The 24,739-nt window shown below is 41.0% G+C and overlaps 1 protein-coding gene across 1 annotated transcript in view; it reads left to right on the top strand.

Annotated features, from left to right (window-relative positions):
- srcin1a (SRC kinase signaling inhibitor 1a) overlaps nucleotides 1-24,739 on the top strand; it is a 79,567-nt gene that overhangs the window by 33,678 nt on the left and 21,150 nt on the right. Inside the window, exons 6-16 of the mRNA XM_053514071.1 lie at nucleotides 1,583-2,310; nucleotides 2,555-2,647; nucleotides 5,836-5,963; nucleotides 8,711-8,731; nucleotides 10,896-11,053; nucleotides 15,981-16,156; nucleotides 19,297-19,427; nucleotides 19,604-19,751; nucleotides 20,050-20,323; nucleotides 23,069-23,503; nucleotides 23,590-23,742. Of these exons, the coding sequence (XP_053370046.1) occupies nucleotides 1,583-2,310; nucleotides 2,555-2,647; nucleotides 5,836-5,963; nucleotides 8,711-8,731; nucleotides 10,896-11,053; nucleotides 15,981-16,156; nucleotides 19,297-19,427; nucleotides 19,604-19,751; nucleotides 20,050-20,323; nucleotides 23,069-23,503; nucleotides 23,590-23,742 (2,445 nt within the window). The remainder of the gene's footprint in view (nucleotides 1-1,582; nucleotides 2,311-2,554; nucleotides 2,648-5,835; nucleotides 5,964-8,710; nucleotides 8,732-10,895; nucleotides 11,054-15,980; nucleotides 16,157-19,296; nucleotides 19,428-19,603; nucleotides 19,752-20,049; nucleotides 20,324-23,068; nucleotides 23,504-23,589; nucleotides 23,743-24,739) is intronic.

Raw genomic sequence — 24,739 nt, 5'->3', positions numbered from 1 at the left:
CATCCTGCGTCTAGCGCCAACAGAAAACAGCCATGACGTGGACATCTCAACAGGGAAAGCAGAAGCTAGGCTGTCCTAAAATCACATGGCAGCGAACCTTCATCGTGAAACGAGGCTGAAACCAGCACAGCCGATCATGTGCACTGGAGGGCGATTGGCGTCCAATTCACCTCTTGGAACAAAAGGAACTAAGAATGATTCCACTTCGTATTTCAATATCCACATTTAACCAATCAGGGTTCCATTATATTGAATCATTCATCTTCTTAATTATAATGAATTAGTAATTGTCTGCCATCCTGGTGACATTGTTTGAGAACTGGTTGTAGATATTGAACTGAGACGGCTCTGCCACCGAGTGTGTCTGGTGAACCCATTAAGCTTACACTGGAGACAATGAAGATATACAGTCTGCTAGTTTATTGTGCAAGGGTTGAACTCCACAACTCTAAACATGATGGAAGAGGCTCTGAAAGAAACAGAGAAGAGTGGAATTTTGTTAAAAAAAAATAAAAATAAAAAAAAAGTGTCTGGTCTTTTGTTTCCCCTCAGTGAACTCCTTTTTTGTCATTCTGACAGATCCCTGGATGCAGCACATGCTGCTGTGCACATCAACTACTTTCTCTCGAGTGTGTGTATGAAGGATGACTGAAATTCATGACATATATACCACTATACTTATGTTAGATGTACCTCAAACTCTGAAAGGAGAGCCAAAACTAGTCTAAAAACTTTAAAATGATCAGAGGGGTGTGTGTGTGTGTGTGTGTGTGTGTGTGTGTTTTGCTGGATGGCAGTGTCTCAATCTTAGCATCATGTTGTCTAGTATTCTTCCCGGAACTCTAGACGAGCAGAGTGAAAGCACTGAACAGAACCAGAGGAGTTCTCCCGAGTCGGATTACCTCGTCATGAATAGAACGTGGGAGTGTACGGGGGCAGGAAGTCTGGGGCTCCGTTCTCACCCATTCTCAAGCTGCTTCCTGCCTGTCTCCGTGCTGTCACCCTCGGGCTAAATTAACATCGGGTCGTCCTGCAGACAGACTGACCCAAGAACATGACACTGTCCTTTGGGCTAATATCTGTGACAGCCATGTAACCATGTCTTGTAGGACGGAAATGAAGTGGAGTCAGTTCATTTACGCTACCGTACTCCCTGAACTGTGGAGTAAGCGGCAAGAGTGTGCGACTTACATAAGCTTATAAGAGGCAACCATACACTCTTTTAAAACATTATTTGTTATCAACAAACTCAATTCAGTAAACATTCAGCAATGTCTACATGATTTTTGCAGGCAGTTGTAGCTCAGAGGGTTAAGGTACTGAGTTGTTGATTGGAAACTAGACGGTTCGAGCTCCAGCTCCATGAGGTTGCCATTGTTGGGCCTTTAAGCAAGGCCCTTAACCCTATCTGTTCCATGGGGCTCTGTATCTTGGCTGACCCTGCGCTCTGACCCCAGTTATTCTGTGATGTGCAAAAGAAAGAATTTCATTGTGCACTAATGTATATGTGACAAATAAACGCTTAACTTAACATGATTGTACTGCAGAACGATTCATCTCTCTCTTTCTTTTTTTCTTGCAGAGAGAGATGGTCTATGCTTCACGTGAATCATCACCCACTCGCCGCCTAAACACCCTGCCCTCCTCCGGGTCCTCCCCTTCCTCTCCTGCCCGTTCCCGTCTTTCCTACAGCGGCGGTCGACCTCCCTCATTCTCCGGCTCTCAGCACGGACAACACGGACACCACGGGTCTCCGGCTCACGGCCCGGGAGGAGGCATGACGGCGTCTCCGTCAGCCATCCTCGAACGCCGCGACGTCAAACCCGACGAGGAAGTCGCCGCAAAGAACGCGCTCCTGAAGAACGAGAGTCTCTACGCAGACCCGTACAGCCTGGTTCCTGATGGACATCGGCTAAGCATCGCGTCCATGGGAGAGCCGCTGGGCATGCCGGGACCGGGTGGGCTCTACCGTCGCGGTTCTGTGCGCTCTCTGAGCACGTATTCAGCCGTGGCTTTGCAGGGCGACCTGGATGACCCGCTCTATAAGCCAGGCGCACCGCTGTACCCTGACACGTACTCCGCTTTGGGCACGGGCTTCAGGCTGTCGTCTTCGTCCTCTCCTCAGAAGATGTCCGACTCATACTCGGGGACGCTGAGCCGTGGCTCGCCTGTCAGACAGAGCTTCAGGAAGGATTCGTCCTCGTCCGTGTTTGTGGACAGTCCAAAGTCAAGGCCGAGCTCAAGTTCAGAACCATTGGGTGGCGAGACGGGCAGGGTGATTTCCGGCTTCGGGAACGAGACTAACACGAGGTGAGGAGCACTCAAAATTTACAGAGAGATTTGTGTCTACGGGGATTTAATTCCTACAAGGATAGAAAGATCTGACATGGTTGGATTTTGTCAGTCCTCTTTAGAAAATCTGCTTAAAATTTTACTAAGGTTAAGTTTGGGTTTGTTTTAAACCTTAATTATCTGCACTTATCGTTAATATGCATGTGTCTAAGTGTGTATGTGTGTGTGTTTGTGTTTTCACTAATTATTGGTACTTTTTTAGCAGAGATCGTATGGAAGCAATGGAGAAACAGATAGCGAGCCTCACAGGCTTGGTACAAAGCGTCCTTACTAGAGCACCGGACAGCGACAGCACGTAAGACACACACACACACACACGCACCCACACACACATACATACATGCATAAATATAAATAGGCAGACGCATACAATATAAACTGTCTACACCACTCACAGGCATTTAAACCACTCATACTGAATGTCGTTCTCATTTACTGAAGCTCAGCCATTCAACACGAAACATCACATGCATTGACATCGAGCAGTGTGCGTGTGTCTTACGTGTGTCATTAAGCTTATACGACTCTTTTGTTTCTCCAAAGCCACCGGCTGTCGCTCAGTTCTTCTCATCCGCTTGTGTTTTTGTAACGCTCAGACGCAGTGTGGACTGTTGTGCGATGTGTTTTGCATCCGCGGGCCTGTCGTCCGCGGAGCGTATCGTCCCTGCATCGTGGGCGCTGCCTCGTCTTCCACTTTCACCCTGGTATATTCGCTTTTGATGGACAGTCATGAACGCACATCTGGAACTCATCCATATCAGCATTAAGTGTCCAGATCTATACAGGGAGCAGATCACACACACACACAGAGTCAGATCGCAAAAGTCTGAGTCCACTATCAAATGTGTTTGTTTTATCAGTTTTACAAAAAGATCAACTATAACATTAAAATATTAAAGATGAGCATTTTATACGTATGATTAAATGGTCTCTCTTTCTCTCTCTCCTTTAAAAAGTTAATAGGCAAAAAACCCTTTTGAGGTTTTCTAAGAAGCTGCAAAATATTACAAATACAAAAGTGCTAACTCCGGTGACTCCTTCTAACTTTATTAACAATTCTGCATTTTTCAGGGCGGCGCTGTGGCTTAGTGGTTAGCACTGTCGCCTTGCACCTTCAGGGTCTGGGTTCGATTTCCGCCTCGAGCCTGTGTGCATGGAGGTTGCACGTTCTTCCTGTGCGTTTTCTCCAGGTGCCCTAGATTCCTCCCACAGTTCAAAGACATGCACATTAGGCTAATTGGTGTTCCCAAATTTGCCCGGAGTGTATGAATGTGCATATGAGTAGGTGTGTGTGCCCTGCAATGGATTGGCACTACGTGACCCTGTATACAGGATAAAGTCAAACCATGAGTGAGTGAGAGCATACATTTTTGCATACAACAACGTTTCTGTTAAATATGTCCAATATACAGTCCGGACCATAAATATTGGAATAAAGAAATGTTTGTTGGGATTTGGTCTTTCTGGTACAACAACCATGTTAAATTGAAAAATGAAGTACTAGGAGATAGGGGCGAAGTCAAGCCTTTCAGCTTCAATTAAAAAATGTGACCCCCTAAAAATGGGGTGTTTGTTTGTGTGTGTATGTGAAAATGGCTGTGATTCCTGAAGATTTAATGCCATACTTTTGTGAACCCCTTAAATTAAGTCTGAAAGTCTTGACTTTGCTCCTATCTTGTGTGTTTCATTTCAATCTCAATGTGCTGATGTACAGATGGCAAATGCCATTATACCAACCCCCCACCCCACACCACACTATCCTTGTTCCAAAATTTATGGGCTCGACTTTACAAGTAGAAACAATAACATACTAGAACAAGTGCATTCACATAGATTTTTATACCGCTTGTTCTGGACAATGAATCAACATCCTCTGACCAATCAGAATCCAGAATTCGACAGCGTTAAGGTATAAAAATCTCTACTGATTAAATCTAAGTTAATCAATCAACTTAGGTTTTTTTTCTCCTCTGTTTGGTGAAATGTTGGATTTCCTGCGTAGAGTATTCACACGTAGGCTACAGATGTGTCAGATAAACATTAGGTGTCGAAAAGATAGACTGTAATATTTATGATAACACATCGTATTAGAAGCAGACGTGCTATGATGCAGTATTGTGTGCTGCCATAAAAGACAAAATTATATATTTTATATATATAACGGGAGCAGGCGAAAACCTTTTTACTGTTTATTCTCCACCATTCACCAGAAATGATGCATTTTCCCCCTCAGGGCTTGCCGTAGAAGGGCAAGTGGCATGCACACTTCGCGAGTGTTAGAGTTCAGTTGCAGTTCATTAACATTTACACTGAGAAACGTCCTGCTCCAGTTGTGCTAGCGAAACAGTCGTGCTAGTTTCTTGTCGATGTGTCACGTTAAGCGTTTCATCATCAGACCCCGGCTCGAAAAACCGACGCCATCTTTTCTATGTATTGACGGGTCTCCAGAGCCTTCATTCAGTTATGGTCATGGCGGTATTTTTTCCGACACACGCTGTAGCGGTTGACCAGTCATAAATCACCGCGCCATCAGACCAATCACAGCAGTAAGGGCAAGGGGGGGTTTAGACAGACTGAATCTTCGAACTGCTTCACACGAGTCAGTTTACGAATCATTTAGAAATGGGGTAAAATTAAATCTATTTTTGGAGAAAACTAAAGTGTTTTTTGACCTTGCATACATGTAAACCTGTTTTAAGAGACTCATTAAGCAATATTAGCAACCTTTAAAATGACATATAACAAAAAATACAATTATGAAGTGTATTTCTAGTCATAGCTACTAAAGGCTACTAAAACTTATATTTAAAAAAATGTAGATGGGAACAAAAAATAGTAGATGGGAATTTATTTTTTGAAAAAATCAAAATTTATAAAAATGCAATTTTACTAAAAGTAAGCTTATTAATTTATTTCTGTTTGTTGTAAATTAATTTTAAGAAATTATAAATAGGTTAGGCTAAATTTAAAAATATTTATAATTTTTGCTGTATAACTTTTTTTGATTGAGTTTTTGATTAAGAAATAAACGCCAGTGAACTCAGACTTTTGATCCCATTGTACAAGATAGATAGCTTGTTATTATATGAGCTAATGTGGGACAGGGCTATCATGGAGCTATTAGTTCATTTTTATTAATTTGTTGAAAGGACAGTAGTATTAGTGGTAGTATAAATATAAGTATTTATACAGTATAGTGTTTACTGTGTGAACAGGTCAGCTGTGAGAGTTTTCCACACACGCCAATAATGCATCCGGAAACTCTTCCAAAATAAAAATGATGTAATGAGTGTGTATTCTGGGGGGGAGATCTTAACATTAGCATTATTATTCCCCCGTTTATGAGTTTGCTGGTGTTTAGTTGGTGGGTGTGGACGCCAGAGTAGATCAGCTACCGGAGCGTTACCTGATGAGTGTGAGGTGGTTGTGCGTTTTGCCGTCCCGTGTCGGGCTGTGGCAGTATCACGGCTGTGTGATCCTCAGATGCGGCCTGCTGCGGCTCTGCATGATGGCGGGTTGCCCTCGGGACCCAGGGACCGACTTCTCACGGCCCTTCCCTTTCTCTTCCAGCGAGAAGACGGAGTCCACCAGCGACGGCTCGGGCACAGGAAGTGAGTAGACCTTGTCCTCCTGAACTCTTGCAATGCTGTGAAGTGTCACCTTTGACTGTTAAAATGGATTTCATGCTAATTAGTGGCATTCTTACTAATTTAACTATAATATAACTTACAAATGAAAAAATGCAGTTCAAACATCTGAAACAACCTAGCAAAAAAATCAGATTTGATACAAAATGTTTAATGTTTTCTTCTTTATTTTTGTCCTGTATACTGTATATACTAAAAATATACAAATTAGTATTAGACATTTGATCAGATTTACAAGATGAGCGCATCTGAGCACAACAACGTCATAATGAGGACGTGGGAACTTGCATTTTTTTTTTTTATCCAAATCGGGGGCTTGTCAGTAACAAAATGGCCACCAGAATGATTTAAGTATTTTCGTTTTAAGAAGGCACTTTTCTATCACAATCAGCATTCACCTTTCAGCAATTTGATCTACACCAGCGCTTCTATTGGATCAGACTGCACAGGCCAGACTTCACCCCCCACGTGCATCAGTGAACCTTGGCCGCCCATGACTCTGTCGCCATTTGACGGGTTTTCCTTCCTTGAATCACTTTTGGGAAGTCCTGACCACTGCAGAATCACATCCCAGACCACATCCCAGAAACTAAAGCTGCAGTTTTGGAGTTGCTTTGACCCAGTCGCCTAACCATCACAATTTGTCCCTCATCAAAGAAACTTGAATCCTTACGTTTGCCAATTTTCTTTCTGCTTCCAACACATCAACTTCAGGGAAACAAGGATCACTTGCCGCCTATTACGTATATCACACCCACTTCCAGTCGCTATTGTAACCAGATATTAAAAATGTAGCTACTGTGGCAAGGGCCAAATTGTGTTGGCTAGACAACTGGGTCAGACCAAAACTGCAGGTCTTCTGGGATGTTCCTGTTTTGGACTAGTCAGGACTTCCAGAGATCCATGGAAGGAAAACCGGCGACGGGGTCATGGGTGTTTTTTTTTTTTTTTTTAAATACTAATCTGCTCCACAAGCTAGACATGTCCACGAAGCCCTTCCTCTCCGAAACGCTCCTACATTTGGCATAAATAGAGAACAGTTTAAATCTCTTTTTTTTAAAACCACGGAACAAAAGAAAATGCATCCTTTAGCAGCCTTTTTATGTACACTTGCTTCACACAGAGTCTGGCATTACCCTGTGATCTTTTACAATCACACACACACACACACAAACAGAGTGATGTAGAGAGAGAGTGATGGTTTACATTTAAAGCTTTGATGGTTTTCCAAAGGGTACCATCACTTAGACGCTTTCTCCAGGCTTGCCCCCACAACACACACACACAAACACACACACACTCCTCAGCTTTACATTATATTTATACCACAGCCTTGTTAAAGTCTCCATACTGATTGCCAGGCATTGTTGGTTTGGTTTATTTTCTACCCCAACAGCACTGACAATTCCGTCTGCTGCACCTCTATAGTCATATTTTGCTGTTCAAAAATGCTATCTAATTATATAATTGAAGAAAGCCCTTATAGCAATAAAGATGGGGGGGGGGGGGGAGTTGTCTGTACGATAAAGTCAAGGTAAAGTTATACAGCAGAAGGAAAAATAAGGTTACAGTTAAACAGTTTGACAGCAGAATGAGATCATTCCATTTAAGCAGTTTTTGGTATATTATTTTGTGTATGTTTTCTTTGAGCTACAAGAGTGATAAAAAAAGAAATATCAATGTAATATGTTAAAATAGTTTGGGTTATATAAGTGCGAACTTTGTATGATTTTGCAAAACGCTATAAATCCATATAATCTGGTGTTGGCACGATGTCCAAATCACATAATCTCAAAACCTTCGACGCATACGGTACCTTTAGTTCCTGGATGCTGGGGTAACTCCAATGACAGTAACAATGGAGTGTACACATCCTTCAACATTCCCCAAAAATCTACTGAACGCATCTAGTTTAGTCACAATACCCGCTATTTCGCCCAGCCAGTAGTTTCTCTTCGCTAATTATGGAACAGATAGAAATGATACGATTGGCATTTTGAGATGCGTCTTGTTTTACTATGTAACACAGCTGTTCCTTCTTATGGTTTGCCAAAAACGTGGATTTTAAAAGAAGCATAGCAGTTTTCCAATTAAAAGTTTTGTTACAGACAAAGAATAATAACACGCCAGAATGAGTAAAAGTCTGAAAATAATGTTTATCTCATTTTGCTGTCAAAATTTTTTTCAGAAACAGTTCAGAGACTTGATGTAACATAACAAAGTATTAATCTTTTTATATTCTATAGTATACATAAAACGTATGTACCTGTAACTATAAACTGTTGTTCTTTAATGATTAAGAATTTTTTCTTTTCTTTGGAATAAGAGCAATACAACACTTAGATCATGATGTTCTAAGAAGAAAATCTACTTCCGTTGCAGTAACAGTAATTCCACACCATGTTATTGATTTATTGTCCTCTAACCCCACACCCCAGAGTATTTCATTCAGTCCTTACCTCACGTACAGTATTTGGCGGACACTTTTACCCAAGCGAGGCAGAATCAAATCCAAGGTTAGAAATCTCTCCTAAGGGACGACTCTGTGGCTGTTACGGATTTACCCTCACCATTACCCACCCTCTAGAACAGCCCCTTAAGTGCCAAAGTGCTGAGACCTCATTGCTCTTTTTATTCCTGCTGTATTTATTTGGCTGCAATGGTTTCTGCGGCGACTCGGACGCTCTGACTGCCTGTACTGTATGTTTCAGCTGGCCGGCTGAAGAGGAAAGGTAGTGCCGTCTCTGCTCTCCCCTGTCAGTTTGAGCTGTGTGTGCAAACACGCGCTCACAAGCTTTTTATATCTATCTATTTACTGTGTGTGTGTGTGTGTGTGTGTGTGTGTGTGTGTGTGTGTTTTCTATATAGCTCCTTCTCTCTCCTCCAAAGTCTGACAGTCTCACCCTACTGTAACTGATTTCTGTGTGTTTGTGTGTCCACTGAACGGCCTTTTTATTAGGTTCACATATATAATTAATGACTTGCTCGCATTAATGATCTCTCACGCTCGCTATTCACTACCATAAGGTGATTTCTTTTTTGATCTAAGTTGAGACCAGGCATTCGTCACAGTAATCAATCTGTTGCTATATATCAATACAGATGCTGATGTTTCCATGGTAACAACTAGCTGTTAGTATTCAATATAATATGTACCGTATCATGTTAGGTAGTGATTAGCAATGAACCGGGTCCTAATGTTCTCATCCTTAGATCAATCTTTGATTGGTTTTGTTTTTTTTCTTTCGTGAATCATTTTTCGGCTTTTTTTTCCCACTTTAAAAAACAAGGCAAAAACATCACATTGTAGCAACTTAAATGTGGTCATATCGATCTAATAATTCTTTTATAATTTTATCAAAAGGCAGTTATGAATAATATATGTGCTGTATTGAAACTAATTCACGCTTGAAATTTGTCTTTTTTTTTTTTTACTTTTTTTTATGCAAAAAAATTTTAGGCGACATATATATTTTAGACAAAATTGTCCCCTACAGGAGGAGACCAAATTTTAAAACAACGTATATAGGTTTTATACAGCAACAACTTTTAAAATAACATTATAAATGAATTAAACCATTTAAGATTATCAGCTTTTGATTTAATTTATGTTTAAAAGAATGTCATAATAAGATCTTTTTATATATATATATATATATATATATATATATATATATATATATATATATATATCAGTAATACAAATATGCAAGAAATTACACAAAAAATAAATATAGAAAAAATTTAAATGTTTGTATAAGGTATAATTTATATACTTCTTTGTATGGAAAAATATACCAAATATATGTTGCCACATGTGGTTTTTTTGCCCAATTAAGGGATATGTGGCAACGCTACTGTCCATGATTTTCAACATAGAAATGAAACAACAAATTTTGAAAAACTTTAGCAAAAATGTTTTTTTTAAAAAAGGCTTATAAAATAAGCATTTTAAATTCCAGAGTCAATTCCTGTTTCTCAGACCCAATAATCTATAGATTAAAACAAATAAACTTTCCACTTGCTTATTAAAGTGACTGCTTCTATTGCATTCCGTAAGTAAAAATGTGTCGAGTTCTTCTGCTGTTGTGTTTGAGTTGTTTGTTTGTTTGCCTTTGATTTCTCATGTCTATTGAGACTCAGTTCCTGTCACAATAGCCTCCTCCGCCTGAAGTGTTGAAATACCTGAGCTTGTGCGTTACAAAATACTGCAGCAGAAATGATAGAGACAGGAAACTGATAGAAGTAATGACAGCATTGGCATGCCATGGGTGAGATCTATCCGTAATAGTGTGTATTGGAGAAGAAACTATGCATTGAGGTTATTAAATGTATTGATTTCTTAAATATAAAATTATAAACCTGTTATTTAGTCTTGTATTTTAAGTACTTCTATCATAAAATATTGACCAAAACCTGGACAAGATAGTTTTATGGGTTCTTTAAAGAACAGGTGAGTATTGGGGGTGCCAATACTTTGTACACCACTAAATACACCTTAGAGTTATAGATAATTCTACACATACAGAAGTGAAAAGTGGACCTAATAAATTGTCACTTCAGTGTGTGTGTGTGTGTAGGGTTGTGTTTTCACTGGATTGTGCACTTTATCTGTCTCAGCTTCCCAGTGTTCGGGCCGCTGGTTCTCCTAAATTAAATTCACACTAACGGCATGCTTGCTCCGACTGAATGGACTTTGGAGGAGACAGTGTGCCACGTTCACTCTGTGTGTGTGTGTGTGTGTGTGTGTGTGTGTCTGTAACAGAGGGATTACATGGTGTGGGCAGGTGTGGACCAAAGTGTCATGTCTATGTGCCTCAGAACACTTAGGTGTGTAGGCTTTGCTACTTATATAAGTAACACATGACCTTTGCTTCCATGACCCTTGTCCCTTAGCTCTGACCCCGTCGGCCCCGCTGGCCCTGATGCCTCCTCCGCCTGCGAGCCCACACACCTCCACCGTGTCTAAACTCCAGATGCAGCTTCACCTACACGAGCTCAAACAGAACGCCACTGACCTTCGCAAGCAGCTCGCCCAGCTCCGCAAGATGCAGGTAAAGATACATTTCATTCCTCGCAGGACGGGGTGTTCGTATGCTGTAGCTCCATTTCACATTATGAACGATCAAAGGCTCACCGCTAAGTGTTTTATCACCCTTAATGCTCTATTAAATCCCTGGCCTTGGTAGCACACGTTGGAAGTTTAGTCTGAAACGTCTCTGACACATCAAGGTCTTCGTGAAGTCGAGAGTCTCTGCGAAGATAAAAAGGAAATCAGCGAGCATTGATTGAGCTCCTCAAGACGCAGAGCCGTCGTCCCTAAAACTGCAGGCATCTCTGTCAAGCCTCGTCAAAATGGGAGAAAAACGCACAGACAGAGCAAGCAGGAGCGATGTTCAACCACATGCTGAGAGTTTACTGAGAGTTCACAAAGATTTCAACAAGAACTCAAACAGCGAAAATGCAAAAAAAAAAAAAAAAAAAAGAGTGGGTGGAAGAGGAGTGAGGGTCCACTTTGTTGTCTCTTTGGGGAAATCACGTCCTCGTGGCAGTGTGGAGGAGTAGTGTTGGTTTAAAAAGCAAGCATCTTAGTTTACTGAAGGATAAATCCTGGTTTGTATGTGAAGAGATTAACAGTTTAGTGATGTACCATTCGGTACGCCCAAACTAACTCGGTAGCTTCAACTAGTGCTGAGGTTTAAGGGACAGACTGGAAAATTGCTCGTCTGCATGCTCGCGTTTTGTTAATAACAAGCTAGGCGAGTAACTCGAATGAATGATGCATGTTTTGTCGCGAAGAAGTGTGTATGAATGGATAGAGACGTTCAAAGAAGGTTGCACAAGTATGCCACACGTCTATGGATTCATCACTATTTATCACTACTTTTGCATGGAACAGAAACATCCTCAATCGCCAATCAAGGAAAAGTTCAAAAGTCCATCAGCCATCAGCTCGAAGAACAGATTCTAAACAGCCAGTATAGGAACATTATGAGAAGAAGGTTCAACAATCAACAGTCCACACTTCTGCTCACACTCTCAACACTCTACAAAAACCTTGTTTTGAGGTGTTAAAGCATCCTCGCTATAGTCCTGATCTTGCTCTAACTGTTTCGTTCAATGAAAAGCTTCTTCACTTCTGATGAAGAAGTGAAGACAGTGGTGCATTCGTGGCTCACAGCAATAAATAAATAAATAAAAACACAATTATGAGGGAATACCGTACAAAAGCTTGTTGACAGATGGACAAAGAGATTTAAAAAACAGAGTGCGGATAATTTTTGACTCACCCTTGTACTTGTATATAGAGTATATCCTATTGTTCTAGTTAAAGGCAGGAATTTTCACCTTGTTTATGTCTTATGCTGTGAGCAGCCGTGTTGATTTGATGTCCCCTCATGAACAGGGATGGAACTCGGATTTGGGGAGAAGATCCCAAGTTGTCTTCTGTTCTGGCGTTGTAGGAAGGACATGTTTCCCACTTACTCACAGGGATCCACATAGTTGTGAAAAATAAATAGCAAGGAATGTTTCAAGAATATCCTTTAAATCTCGCTTACCTGAAGAGAACCATTGTTTGCTCTGTTTGCTATAGACAGTGCTGTTACTATTCACAAACAGCTTACAGTAGCACCCAGACACCGAGACGACAGGATGTGCCTTCATCTACACTCGTTGTGTTCAGCAATTTATAGCCGGTTTGCCACTATTTATAGTTTATATCTTTAAAAGTTTTTACTTCAGTGTACCAAAAACATACCAAACCGTGACGTCTGCAAACTGTTAACACTTGTGGTCCAAACAAAGACGGCCTGAAATTGGCATTATGGAGAAAGCATGGCCTTTATACCTGCCAATCGCACTAATGGAGGCGTGGCCTTTATATCTATTAGACCCACTCAAAAGCCATGACCTCTGTTCCAGAGTAACAGTGAAGGAGGTGTGGCCTCTGTATGTGTCAATCCCACTAAGGAAGGCGTGGCATCTACATGTTTAGTAACAATGAAGGAGGCGTGGCTTGTGTATCTATCAGTTCCACTGAAGAAGGCGTGGCCTCTATACTTTTAGTTACAGTAAAGAAGGTGTGGCCTCTGTATGTGTCAATCCCACTGAAGGAGGTGTGGCATCTACATCTTTAGTAACAGTGAAGGAGGCGTGGCTTGCGTATCTATCAGTTCCACTGAAGAAGGCGTGGCCTCTATACCTTTAGTAACAGCGAAGGAGGTGTGGCCTCTGTATGTGTCAATCTCACTGAAGGAGGCGTGGCATCTACATGTTTAGTAACAATGAAGGAGGCGTGGCTTGAGTATCCAATGGTTCCACTAAAAAAGGCGTGGCCTCTATGCTTTTAGTAACAGTAAAGAAGGCGTGGCCTCTGTATGTGTCAATCCCACTGAAGGAGGTGTGGCATCTACCTCTTTAGTAACAATAAAGGAGACATGGCTTGTGTATCTATCAGTTCCACTGAAGAAGGCGTGGTCTCTATACCTTTAGTAACAGCGAAGGAGGTGTGGCCTCTGTATGTGTCAATCTCACTGAAAGAGGCGTGGGATCTAGATCTTTGGTAACAATGAAGGAGGCGTGGCTTGTGTATCTATCAGTTCCACTGAAGAAGGCGTGGCTTTTATACATTTAGTAACTGCAAAGGAGGCGTGGCCTCTGTATCTGTCAATCCCACTGAAGAAGGCGTGGCTTAATTTTCTTTAGTAACAGTGAAGTAGGCATGCCCTCTTTATGTGTCAGTCCCACTGAAGGAATTGTGGCTTCTATGAGTTTACTAACATTGATGGAGGCGTGGCCTCTGTATCTGTCAGTTCCACTAAAGTAGGCGTGGCCTCCACTCCTTTTATTAAGCATTAAGGAGGCGTAGTCTTTGTGCCTTCAGGCCCTAAAAAGAAGGTGTAGTCTGTGTTTCTTCCATATTAAGAGAGAAGGTGTGGCCACACTACCTGTCAGTCTGGACAAGGGAGGCGTGGCCTCACTATCTCTCATAGATGAAGATGAAGGCAGCACTACAGAAGTACATGTGGAATCCACACACAGAGAACAGCAAGATTGGTGTCAATTGTTCTGGACCAGAGAGCACGACCTAAGTGGCAGGGCTGATTAACCAGTTAGCCACATGAGCTCGGGGTCTGAGCATGAGCTATGACCTTTGACCCCGCCGAATTGCCTGAGACGATAGGAATGATGTGTGTAATAATATACAAAGTTCATGAATTCTTCAACTGCAGTGAGAATAACCCAAAAGACATACAGATGGGTAGACAAGCCTGCATGCATGTAGATGCCACACACACACACACACACACACACACACACACACACACACACATATTGTTATAGATGGACTACACAATGATACAGAAAAAAAACAACTTTTTTTGGAAACAGCAGAGAGAAAGTGCTTACTTCAGGATTACACACACACACACACACACACACACACACACACACATAGGGTCCCATATGCTTCATCTTATGCAGTTTACTCCTTAAGGCCAAAACTTTCACTTAAGGTTTAAAGATCCTGCGTGATAAGACATCCTAAAGCGGTGAAGGAGAAGGCTGTCAAGAACAGACACACACACACACACACACGCACACACACACACACACATGCACGCGCGCTCTCTGTTAAGGTTAAAAAACTGGTGTACACAACATATTTTATTTGGCTGAGCTCTGCACTGAACCTGAGCTGTGCTGCGAGACACACGTTTTATCTCTCTTTCTCTCCCTCACCCACACACACACACACACACACACACACTCTCTCTCTCTCTCTCTCTCTCTCTCGATCTTTAAGGCTGTTTATTCTTACAGCAGTGAAATCTAATAAATAAAACAGTGATTATTTCTGAAAGCCTCTTAGCTAGTAGTGTGTGTTTGTTATTGTGAGTTCAGAGAGCTGTGTCAGGAATCAGGCTGAAGTGATTTAACACAATATTATTCTCTGTGTGTGTGTGTGTGTGTGTGTGTGTGTGTGTGTGTGTGTGTGTGTGTGTGTGTGTGATTGTAAATGAGCCTGTGTGTAAGTTCTTGGTTAGGTGTGTGTGTGTGTGTGTGTGTGTGTGTGTGTGTGTGTGTGTGTGTGTGTGTGAATATTAGCCTGTGTGTGAGTTCTCGGTTGTGTGTGTGTAGGTGTGTGTGTGTGTGTGTGAGTATGTGGGTGTATATGTAAGTGTGTGTGTGTACATGCTTTAATGCTAACCCCTTGCCTGTGTGTGTGTGTGTGTGTGTGTGTGTGTGTGTGTGTGTGTGTGTGATTGTAAATGAGCCTGTGTGTAAGTTCTTGGTTAGGTGTGTGTGTGTGTGTGTGTGTGTGTGTGAATATTAGCCTGTGTGTGAGTTCTTGGTTGTGTGTGTGTAGGTGTGTGTGTGTGTGTGTGTGTGTGTGTGTGTGTGTGTGTATGTGTGTGTATATGTAAGTGTGTGTGTACATGCTTTAATGCTAACCCCTTGCCTGTGTGTGTGTGTGTGTGTGTGTGTGTGTGTGTGTGTGATTGTAAATGAGCCTGTGTGTAAGTTCTTGGTTAGGTGTGTGTGTGTGTGTGTGTGTGTGTGTGTGTGTGAATATTAGCCTGTGTGTGAGTTCTCGGTTGTGTGTGTGTAGGTGTGTGTGTGTGTGTGAGTATGTGGGTGTATATGTAAGTGTGTGTGTGTACATGCTTTAATGCTAACCCCTTGCCTGTGTGTGTGTGTGTGTGTGTGTGTGTGTGTGTGTGTGTGTGTGTGTGTGTGTGATTGTAAATGAGCCTGTGTGTGCGTTCTTGGTTGGATGTGTGTGTGTGTGTGTGTGAGTATGTGGGTGTATATGTAAGTGTGTGTGTACATGCTTTAATGCCAACCCCTTGCCTGTGTGTGTGTGTGTGTGTGTGTGTGTGTGTGTGTGTGTGTGTGAGTATGTGGGTGTATATGTAAGTGTGTGTGTGTACATGCCTTAATGCTAACCCCTTGCCTGTGTGTGTGTGTGTGTAGCTGCAGAACCAGGAATCAGTGCGCTCTCTTGTGAAGCGGACGGAGGCGGAGCTGAGTGTGCGAGTGTGTGACGCTCTGAGGAAGCAGGAGGATCCTCTTCAGAGACAGCGCCTCCTGGTGGAGGAGGAGAGACTCAAGTACCTGAACGAGGAGGAGCTGATCATCCAGCAGCTGCAGTGAGTCACCGGTCACTCGGGTTCGATCCCGTATATATTGATTTCTGCTCTGAAGGTTTAGTCATACATGTCTGATGACATCATCGCCACACGTAGAGTCCAATCTAAAGCTGGTTAAACCACACTGGATCAGTCCATCGCTCCTGATCAGGGTGTGTGACCTGCCTATGAGTCAGTTAATTGCTGGGTCTTATGAGGTAAAACTAACAGCCGTGTGATGTGATTGAGTGATTCACTCAGCACCGCCGTATCGTGCCGTATGATGGGAGCGGATACACTCCGTGTGCTTCAATTAGATTCACATCAGTAAGGGTGTTACAGTAAGTGGACACTGATATTTCACTAATAATCGGAATAATAAACGGTTGAGTGTAAACAGTTAGGCTGGAATCTCTAATCTTAAATGATTGAAGAAATACTGCCCATGTAAACGTAGTAGCGTAATGAAATCACATTGTAGCATTTTTAAAGAATTTATTTGCAAATTATGGTGGAAAATAATTATTTGGTCCATAACAAAACTTCATCTCAATACTTTGTTATATACCCTTTGTTGGCGATGACAGATGTCCAACGTTTTCTGTAAGTCTTCACAAGGTCTTCACACACTGTTGCTGGTATTTTGGCACGTTCCTCCATGCAGATCTCCTCTAGAGCAGTGATGTTTTGGGGCTGTCGCTGGGCAACACGGACTTTCAACTCCCTCCAAAGATTTTCTATGGGGTTGAGATCTGAAGACTGGCTAGGCCACTCCAGGACCTTGAAATGCTTCTTACAAAGCCACTCCTTCGTTGCCCGGACGTTGTGTTTGGGATCATTGTCATGCTAAAAGACCCAGCCACGTTTCATCTTCAATGCCCTTGCTGATGGAAAGAGGTTTTCATTTAAAATCTCACGATACATGGCCCCATTCATTCTTTCCTTTACACGGATCAGTCGTCCTGGTCCCAGAAAAACAGCCCCAGAGCATGATGTTTCCACCCCCATGCTTCACAGTAGCTTCAAACACGACAAGTTGAGTTTTTACCAAAAGGTTTTATTTTGGTGTTATCTGACCATGTGACATTCTTCCAATCCTCTTCTGGATCATCCAAATGCTCTTTAGCAAACTTCAGACGGGCCTGAACATGTACTACCTTAAGCAGGGGGACACATCTGGCACTGCAGGACTTCTGGCGCCGCCAGGGACTTCAGATTTGAGTCCCTGGCGGCGCAGTGTGTTACTGATGGTAGCCTTTGTTACGTTGGTCCCAGCTCTCTGCAGGTCATTCACTAGGTCCCCCGTGTGGTTCTGGGATTTTTGCTCACAGTTCTTGTGATCATTTTGACCCCACGGGGTGAGATCTTGCGTGGAGCCCCAGATCGAGGGAGATTATCAGTGGTCTTGTTCGTCTTCCATTTTCTAATAATTGCTCCCACAGTTGATTTCTTCACACCGAGCTGCTTACCTACTGCAGATTCAGTCTTCCCAGCCTGGTGCAGATCTACAGTTCTGTTTCTGGTGTCCTTTGACAGCTCTTTGGTCTTGGCCATAGTGGAGTTTGGAGTGTGACTGTTTGAGGTTGTGGACAGGTGTCTTTTATACTGATAATGAGTTTAAACAGATGCCATTAATACAGGTAACGAGTGGAGGACAGAGGAGCCTCTTAAAGGAGAAGTTACAGGTCTGTGAGAGGCAGAAATCTTGCTTGTTTGTACTGTAGGTGACCAAATACTTCTTTTACATATGATTTATTTATTTTACAGATTTGAATACAGTATGTACAAAAGATGACCATTTTAATGCAGAATCTTTTATAAATTATTTAATTATATTTACATGATTTTTTTAAATACTTTTAATTTATTTCTTTTTTTTTTTTTTTTTTTTTGCTTTTTTTTCACATTTGGTTTTAGCATTCAGCTTTTACTTGTGATATTTTTTACCCGCGTCAGTTTTTCACTCAATGCTTAATTTTACTCTTGTGATTTTTTAACATAAAATAAACGTATTAATAATTTTGACATATAATCTCCTTACACAATTTTTTTCTTGAGACTTTTTATACAGATGATGCTTTTTTATTCTTTTTTTTATTTATTGTTTATCTTACACAACTGTTTTTTATATGCTCTATATATTTCCATATTACATTTTTACATGATTTTTAAACATCTTTAACATTAAATTTTTATGTGATTATTTAATTTATATTATTTTAATATGTTATTTGTTGATTTATTGATCACATTTAAATGCACATTCACTTAGATTTTTTTCTCACAGGTGACCTTTTACTTTCCATAAGTGATTTTTTTTTTTTGCACTTTTTTTTTTACTTTTTGCAAAAAATTTTCTTTCACATTGAATTTTTTAAAGTTTTATTGTTTACTTGTGATTTTTACAAACAATGAACTTTCAATTCAGCTTTCACATGATTAAATGGTGTTTATGTGGGTTTTTTTTGCAAATGATTTATTTGTGCTTCGTTTGTTTAGAATCTTTTTATAATCAAGTTCAATTCTTTCAATTTATATTCTTTTTCATAATTTTTTTTATACATCTTCACAATTGGATTTTCATCATTAATATAGTTTTAACATTGAAATTGTAAACAAATGAATAATATTAAAAAGGTCATGTGTTTTTTTTACACGCAAATAATATATTTTCACGTTGCATTGTCATCTGAAAATGTTTTATTTCAATTACTTTTTTATTTTGTTTCATGGTACAAATTTAAATTGCAAAAGAACTAACAAAAACAAAACAGAAATAAATTTCTCACATAAACAAAGAAACGGAAAAGACGGAGTTTTACAGTTTGCTTTACTGTGTTATAAAGTGATGCATTGATTAGCAGTTACTTTTCTTCTTCATGGAGGCCATATACATTTATGATGTACAGTAATAGGATTATAGACGACTACAACCCCAGAAAAGTAGGAACTCTTTATATAGTAGGATTAATAATAATAATAAATCATAAAGTTTATGAGCTATGTGAACGTGAAAGTAATGAAAATAAAAAACAGCAGCTCGATATAAATAGTGATAAAGTTTAGCCAAAGTTTTTTCACGTGGCAATCGGGTTTTTTTTCAAAATCATCTTTGTCTGTGTCTGTGTGTGTGTGTGTGTGTGTGTGTGTGTGTTGAGCAGTGATCTGGAGAAATCAGTGGACGAGATCCAGAAGGAGAGCTCAGTGAATCACAGACACGTCACAGTGCAGGAGCTGGAGGAGAAGAGCACGGTGCTGAGGAGACTGGGAGAGACCCTCACTGAGCTCAAGAGTGAGCACACACACACACACACACACACACACACACACATCTGTACAGCACTAATCCAAGTCATGCTAAGGAGCACTAATCAGATTGTGCACAATCAATATAAGGTGAGATCATGGGACTGTTTTTGTATGTGTGTGTGTGTGTGTGTGTGTGTGTGTGTGTGTGTGTGTGTGTAGATCAGTTCCCAGGGCTTCAGAGTAAAATGCGTGTGGTGTTGAGGGTGGAGGTGGAGGCTGTAAAGTTCCTGAAGGAGGAGCCACACAGACTGGACGCGCTGCTCAAACGCTGCAAGACCATCACTGATACCCTCACCCTGCTCAAGAGGTATACACACACACACACACACACACATATACAAACCTGCGCTCACAAAAACATACCTGAAAAACACACACTTGAGTACACACCACTGTACACGAATGCATGACCTTTTACATAGACTTAGATAAAAACATATATTTACATACACACCTGAGTACACACACACACACACACACACACATTTTGTTCCGTATGTTTTTCCTTGCTAATGTTTGCTGCTGTGAATTAGTAAAAAAAAAGTAAGTGTGTGTAACTGTGTGTGTGTGTGTGTGTGTGTGTGTGTGTGTGTGTGTGCTCTCAGGCAGGTGAACGAGGGCGTTAGGAAGAACATGGAGGAGTTCTGTAACCCGTCTCTGAAACACAGCACTGCAGACGACTACAGGAAGAACGCAGACTTCGAGATTCCCACCAGCCCACCGCTCAACCTCAACGAGACCACGCTGGCTAACTGGAGCCCTCATGGCCACGCCCATCCCCACGGCAACCCGTCGCCAGGGCAGCTGAAGGGGCGGGGCCTGGAGGAGCTGGGGGGCAGAGGAGGGGCTGATAAAACCTCATCTGTGGAAGTCAGACTGGTACGTGTGGGAACTTCCGGGAGGTTATCGGGTTTACCGTAAATCCTGTGTGTCGTGAAATGCTTTCGATGGGTGACATCATAGTTTTAGGAAAAATACTCGTTAGCATTATAATATCAATTTACAGTATAGTCATTTAGATTCACTTCTCATTTCTGAGTATCTATCTATCTATCTATCTATCTATCTATCTATCTATCTATCTATCTGTCTGTCTATAAGGACATGTCCACACATAGCCAGGTACTTTTGAAAACGGAGATTTTTCTTCTTCGTTTTTTAAAACAATTCTGTCCACGTTTAAAAAATATCTTTGTTAACGGAAAGCAAAAACCGCAGAAAAAAAATCTCAGTTTTTAAAAATACCCAGCTACGTTTGGACATGGCATAAGACTGTAACTTCTGCTCCATGCCTGGATTAAAGGTGCAGTAAGCAACTTTTGAGAATCTTCCTAGAGCTAACACATCCTCTCTTTCTCAAATCTCCCAATCTAATAAAAGATAGCAAAAAGAAACCTCAAAATTCTGTCTTGAATTAATTCAATCTTAAGAGGGCTGTTCAAGTCAAACCAGGACTTTTGATTGTGCAAAATAACAGAACTCCCTTTATTTCTCTATATAATCCCCTGCTCCAGTACACTAATGCACTCATCCCAGTGTTTCACTACTGCTTGGGTACCATCAAGGTAGAACGTTTTCTCAGCATGCAGGAGCCATGATCAGACTGCCTGCTTCATGTTTAAAAAACGATGGCCTCCCAGGAACTCCTTTAATATCTTGGTCAAGACTGTATGAGGGATGTGGCAATAATTTCAGGCCGAGTTCCTAAGTGGTGATGGTGAATGGTTGTGTGTACAGTTTTCACAGACAGCTGTGTCTCTTTTTTCCTCAAGTAGGCAGCTCAAGTTATTTGTAGATTTTTAAGGATCATGCGTTCCACTCACTTGAAGTTAACGAGAACGACTGCAGTCCTGGTTCAACTTGAACACCCCTTGTGTTTAGATTTACATAATGGACAATGTCACAAATCAGAAATCAGAGAAATTTATAGATTCATAACTTATTAAATGATGAGCAAGCTATATTCAGCAGTTGCAAGCAAACTCCAAAGGATGACATGAGGAAGATACCTTGAGAAGGAACCAGACACAAAGAGGAAAAAGGAATTTTCTTGCCCTTTTGTTTCATGTACACTGTCTTAAGTATTACTGGAACTGAGAGCTTGTTAGTCTGTAATGATATGGACCAGGGTTGCCACATCACACTAATAAAATCCTCACTTGTCAGTGCTGAAAACCATTTCAAAACAATAAACCAGTCCACATAATAACAGTACTAAAGTCTATACTGTAGGTCAGTTACATATGCACATATGCACACTTGATTCACTAAAATTAGACTAGTAAACATTTTCCAGCCTAAAATGATGATAAAGTAGCCCAGTTGGGTAGAAACCCACCTGATCTGGCAATCTCGAAAGCAATGTTTGACACCTCGTTCAAGCCAAGCAGACCAAAAAGTCTTTCAAGTATTAATTGACAACCATGTGCTCTACCACATTCTCAGATTGGTTGGAGGGGTGAGCCTTGCAGTAAATCCTTTATTAGTGAATAACTGTTGTTTTTTAATTGTAAATTCTTAAGGATGAAAGATTTTTAGAGTTTCCCATTCAAACATCAAGGATTTTATAAAAAGAACATCATACCATCAGTCAAACATGGTGGTGGTAGTGTGATGGCCAGAGGCTTTGCAGCTTCAGAACATGGTCGAGTTGCTGTAATTGATGGACCCATGAGTTCTAATCTTCTGAAAAATCCTTAAAGAGAATGTCCAGCCATCAGTTCATGACCTTAAGCTCAAGTTCACAGCAGGACAATGATCCGAAACACACCAGCAAGCTCTGAATGGATAAAAAAAAGTGGCCTAGTCTAAGTTCGGACTTATAAATCTGACTGAGATGATCTTAAATAGGTCTTTCATGCTTAAAAACACTGCAATGTGGCTCAATTAAAACAATTCTGCAAAGGAGAGCGGGCCAAAATTCCTCCACACTGATGTCAAAGAATAAGATTAATTGTCGCAAAAGCTTGATTGCATCGCCTTTTTCAAAAAAAAGAACATATTTAAATCATTATCATGGCTGAATCAGGAAACTGTCACATTGGGAGCACATGTGAAATGCAATAAGATGCGTAACTCCAGGTGTCCTAGTAAATTCACCATGAATGTTGACAATTTCATGCATTTTTACAAGGCAATGGGAATTATGTAAGGGATGGTTTGTAAATAAAGTAGAATTTTGCCTAAAAGTCTTCCTCTTGCTAGTGTAATTACAGCATACAGTAAATAAGGAAATAGATTATGGATTCATATAATCTAAGAATATAAATAATTCAATTAAAATATAGCATTATTTTTTTTTACCAAGAATTAAACATATGCTTAGTGACGTTTTTATATGGAGATATTGTTTAGCATTGATGGAAGGAGTCTCCAGTGTCAGCAAAGAAGTTTAGAGAAAGAAAAACAGTTATTTTTGTGTTATTGATGAAACCAGAGAAAAACAAATAAAAGCTGGAAAAGAATGACTTCAGGATGACAAATTATATAATAAAAGGAACTAACGTGTTTTGGAGCCGTTTCACATTGTTAAAAGTAAATCTAAATAAAAAAAAAAATGTCATTGGCAGTACTAAGCCAGCAATGAGTGTGACTCATTCTCTCTCTTTCTCTCTCTCTCTCCAGGCAGCTGAAAGGGACTGGGAGGAAAAGCGAGCCAGTCTCACCCAGTACAGCGCTCAGGACATTAACCGACTCCTGGAGGAAACCCAGGCCGAGCTCATGAAAGCGATCCCGGATCTGGACTTTGCTGCTAAACAGATCAAACCAGTGCAGAACCAACACCAAAACCAGAACCAGAACATTAACCAGTGCGACTCTCTGTCAAGCCCCAATGCCACACCCGAGCACAAACCCAACAAACCTCAGCATCCCACACACAAGATCTCAAGCAAGGAAGCCAGCTCCAGGCGGGGATCGGACGAGCTCCTGGTGCCGCGGTACCGCACAGAGAAGCCGTCCAAATCGCCCCCACCTCCACCTCCCCGAAGGAGCTTCCCCACCTCTCCGGGTCTCACCACACGCAGCGGGGAGGTCATCTCCTCCGCTAAGACCATGAAGGTAATACTGTACATCAGAAAGACGTCCTGTTTCTACACCTTCTTTATAAAGAGCTTTATTTGTTTGTGACTAGTGTGTGTTTGTAGAAATCAGAATCAGAGGAAACTGAGATTCAGAAACCGCACGTGAAGTTGAGGAGGAGTGTTTCCGAAGCTCCTCGGCCTGCCTCGACGCCCCCGAACGTAGCAGGTGGAGAGAGAGAGGACGGAGAAGTCGAGCAGGCAGCTGCTGAACTGGAGGTAGAATCTTCACCACAAAACACAGACGGAAAATATCGAAAGAAACCAGTTCAGTACATTCAGTGAATAAAGTCATTTTTAGTGCTTTATTAGCTATTAAAAGCTCCGACATGCCTTGACTTTAATTCTAAATTCTATGGAAGAATATTGGCACCATAAACACCTGTTCTTACTAAAGATATTTCCCCAGATGTTTTTTTTTATGATAATTTATATTTATAGCATTTAGCAGGCACCTTTATCCAGAGCGACTTACATTTTATTTTATCTGACTATACATCTGAGTTCAAGAGCTCAACAGTGGCAAATTGGTGGTGCAGGGGTTTGAACCTAGGATCTTCTGATCAGTAGACCAAAGGCTTACCCTTTGAGCCACCCCTGCTCTGTGATGATAATACTAGTGTAGACACTTTATACCACGTTGCCCAGAAATCTTCCAAAGGTGTTAAATAGGATTGAGATCTGGTGAGAGTGAAAGCCATAGCTTTTGATTTATTTCATTTTCATCCTCATAAAATCGGTCATCAAGCTCTCTTGCCTTCTAGGTGATGGCGGAAAGCACATCCATCAGGGTAGAGATCTTTCATCACAGGAAAAAGGTTCTCAGTCAGGAGGACTTTCTATAGAAGTTATTAAGGTGTAGTGGCGTTAGTGAAGTGTAAGGAAGATAAAGTAAAGTAGCGAGGCATGAAAGCATAAATAAACACCCCCTACAGTACCTTGTGTTAATTTGAGTTGCAGTTGAACATTAATACTGTAGCTCACATTGGTAGTGTCACTTTTCTGACAAGTTTAATAACCAAGGTGTATATTTTACCATTCTGCATTTTAAACCTAAATACTTGGTTTTATTTTGGTTTTGGTTCATATTTTTTCAAAATAAAATAACACCCAATTACATAAAAATGGAGCCAATGATTCTGCTTGAAACTAATTATAATGGTTAAAGATGCACAACCGAGTCAACAAACATCAACAAAATACAGAGGGTTCAGTC

The sequence above is a fragment of the Clarias gariepinus genome, chromosome 16 (genome assembly GCF_024256425.1).
Source record: "Clarias gariepinus isolate MV-2021 ecotype Netherlands chromosome 16, CGAR_prim_01v2, whole genome shotgun sequence".
NCBI lineage: Eukaryota > Metazoa > Chordata > Actinopteri > Siluriformes > Clariidae > Clarias > Clarias gariepinus.
Note: the sequence above shows the minus strand (reverse complement) of the source record. Positions and strands in the feature narration are given on the sequence as shown.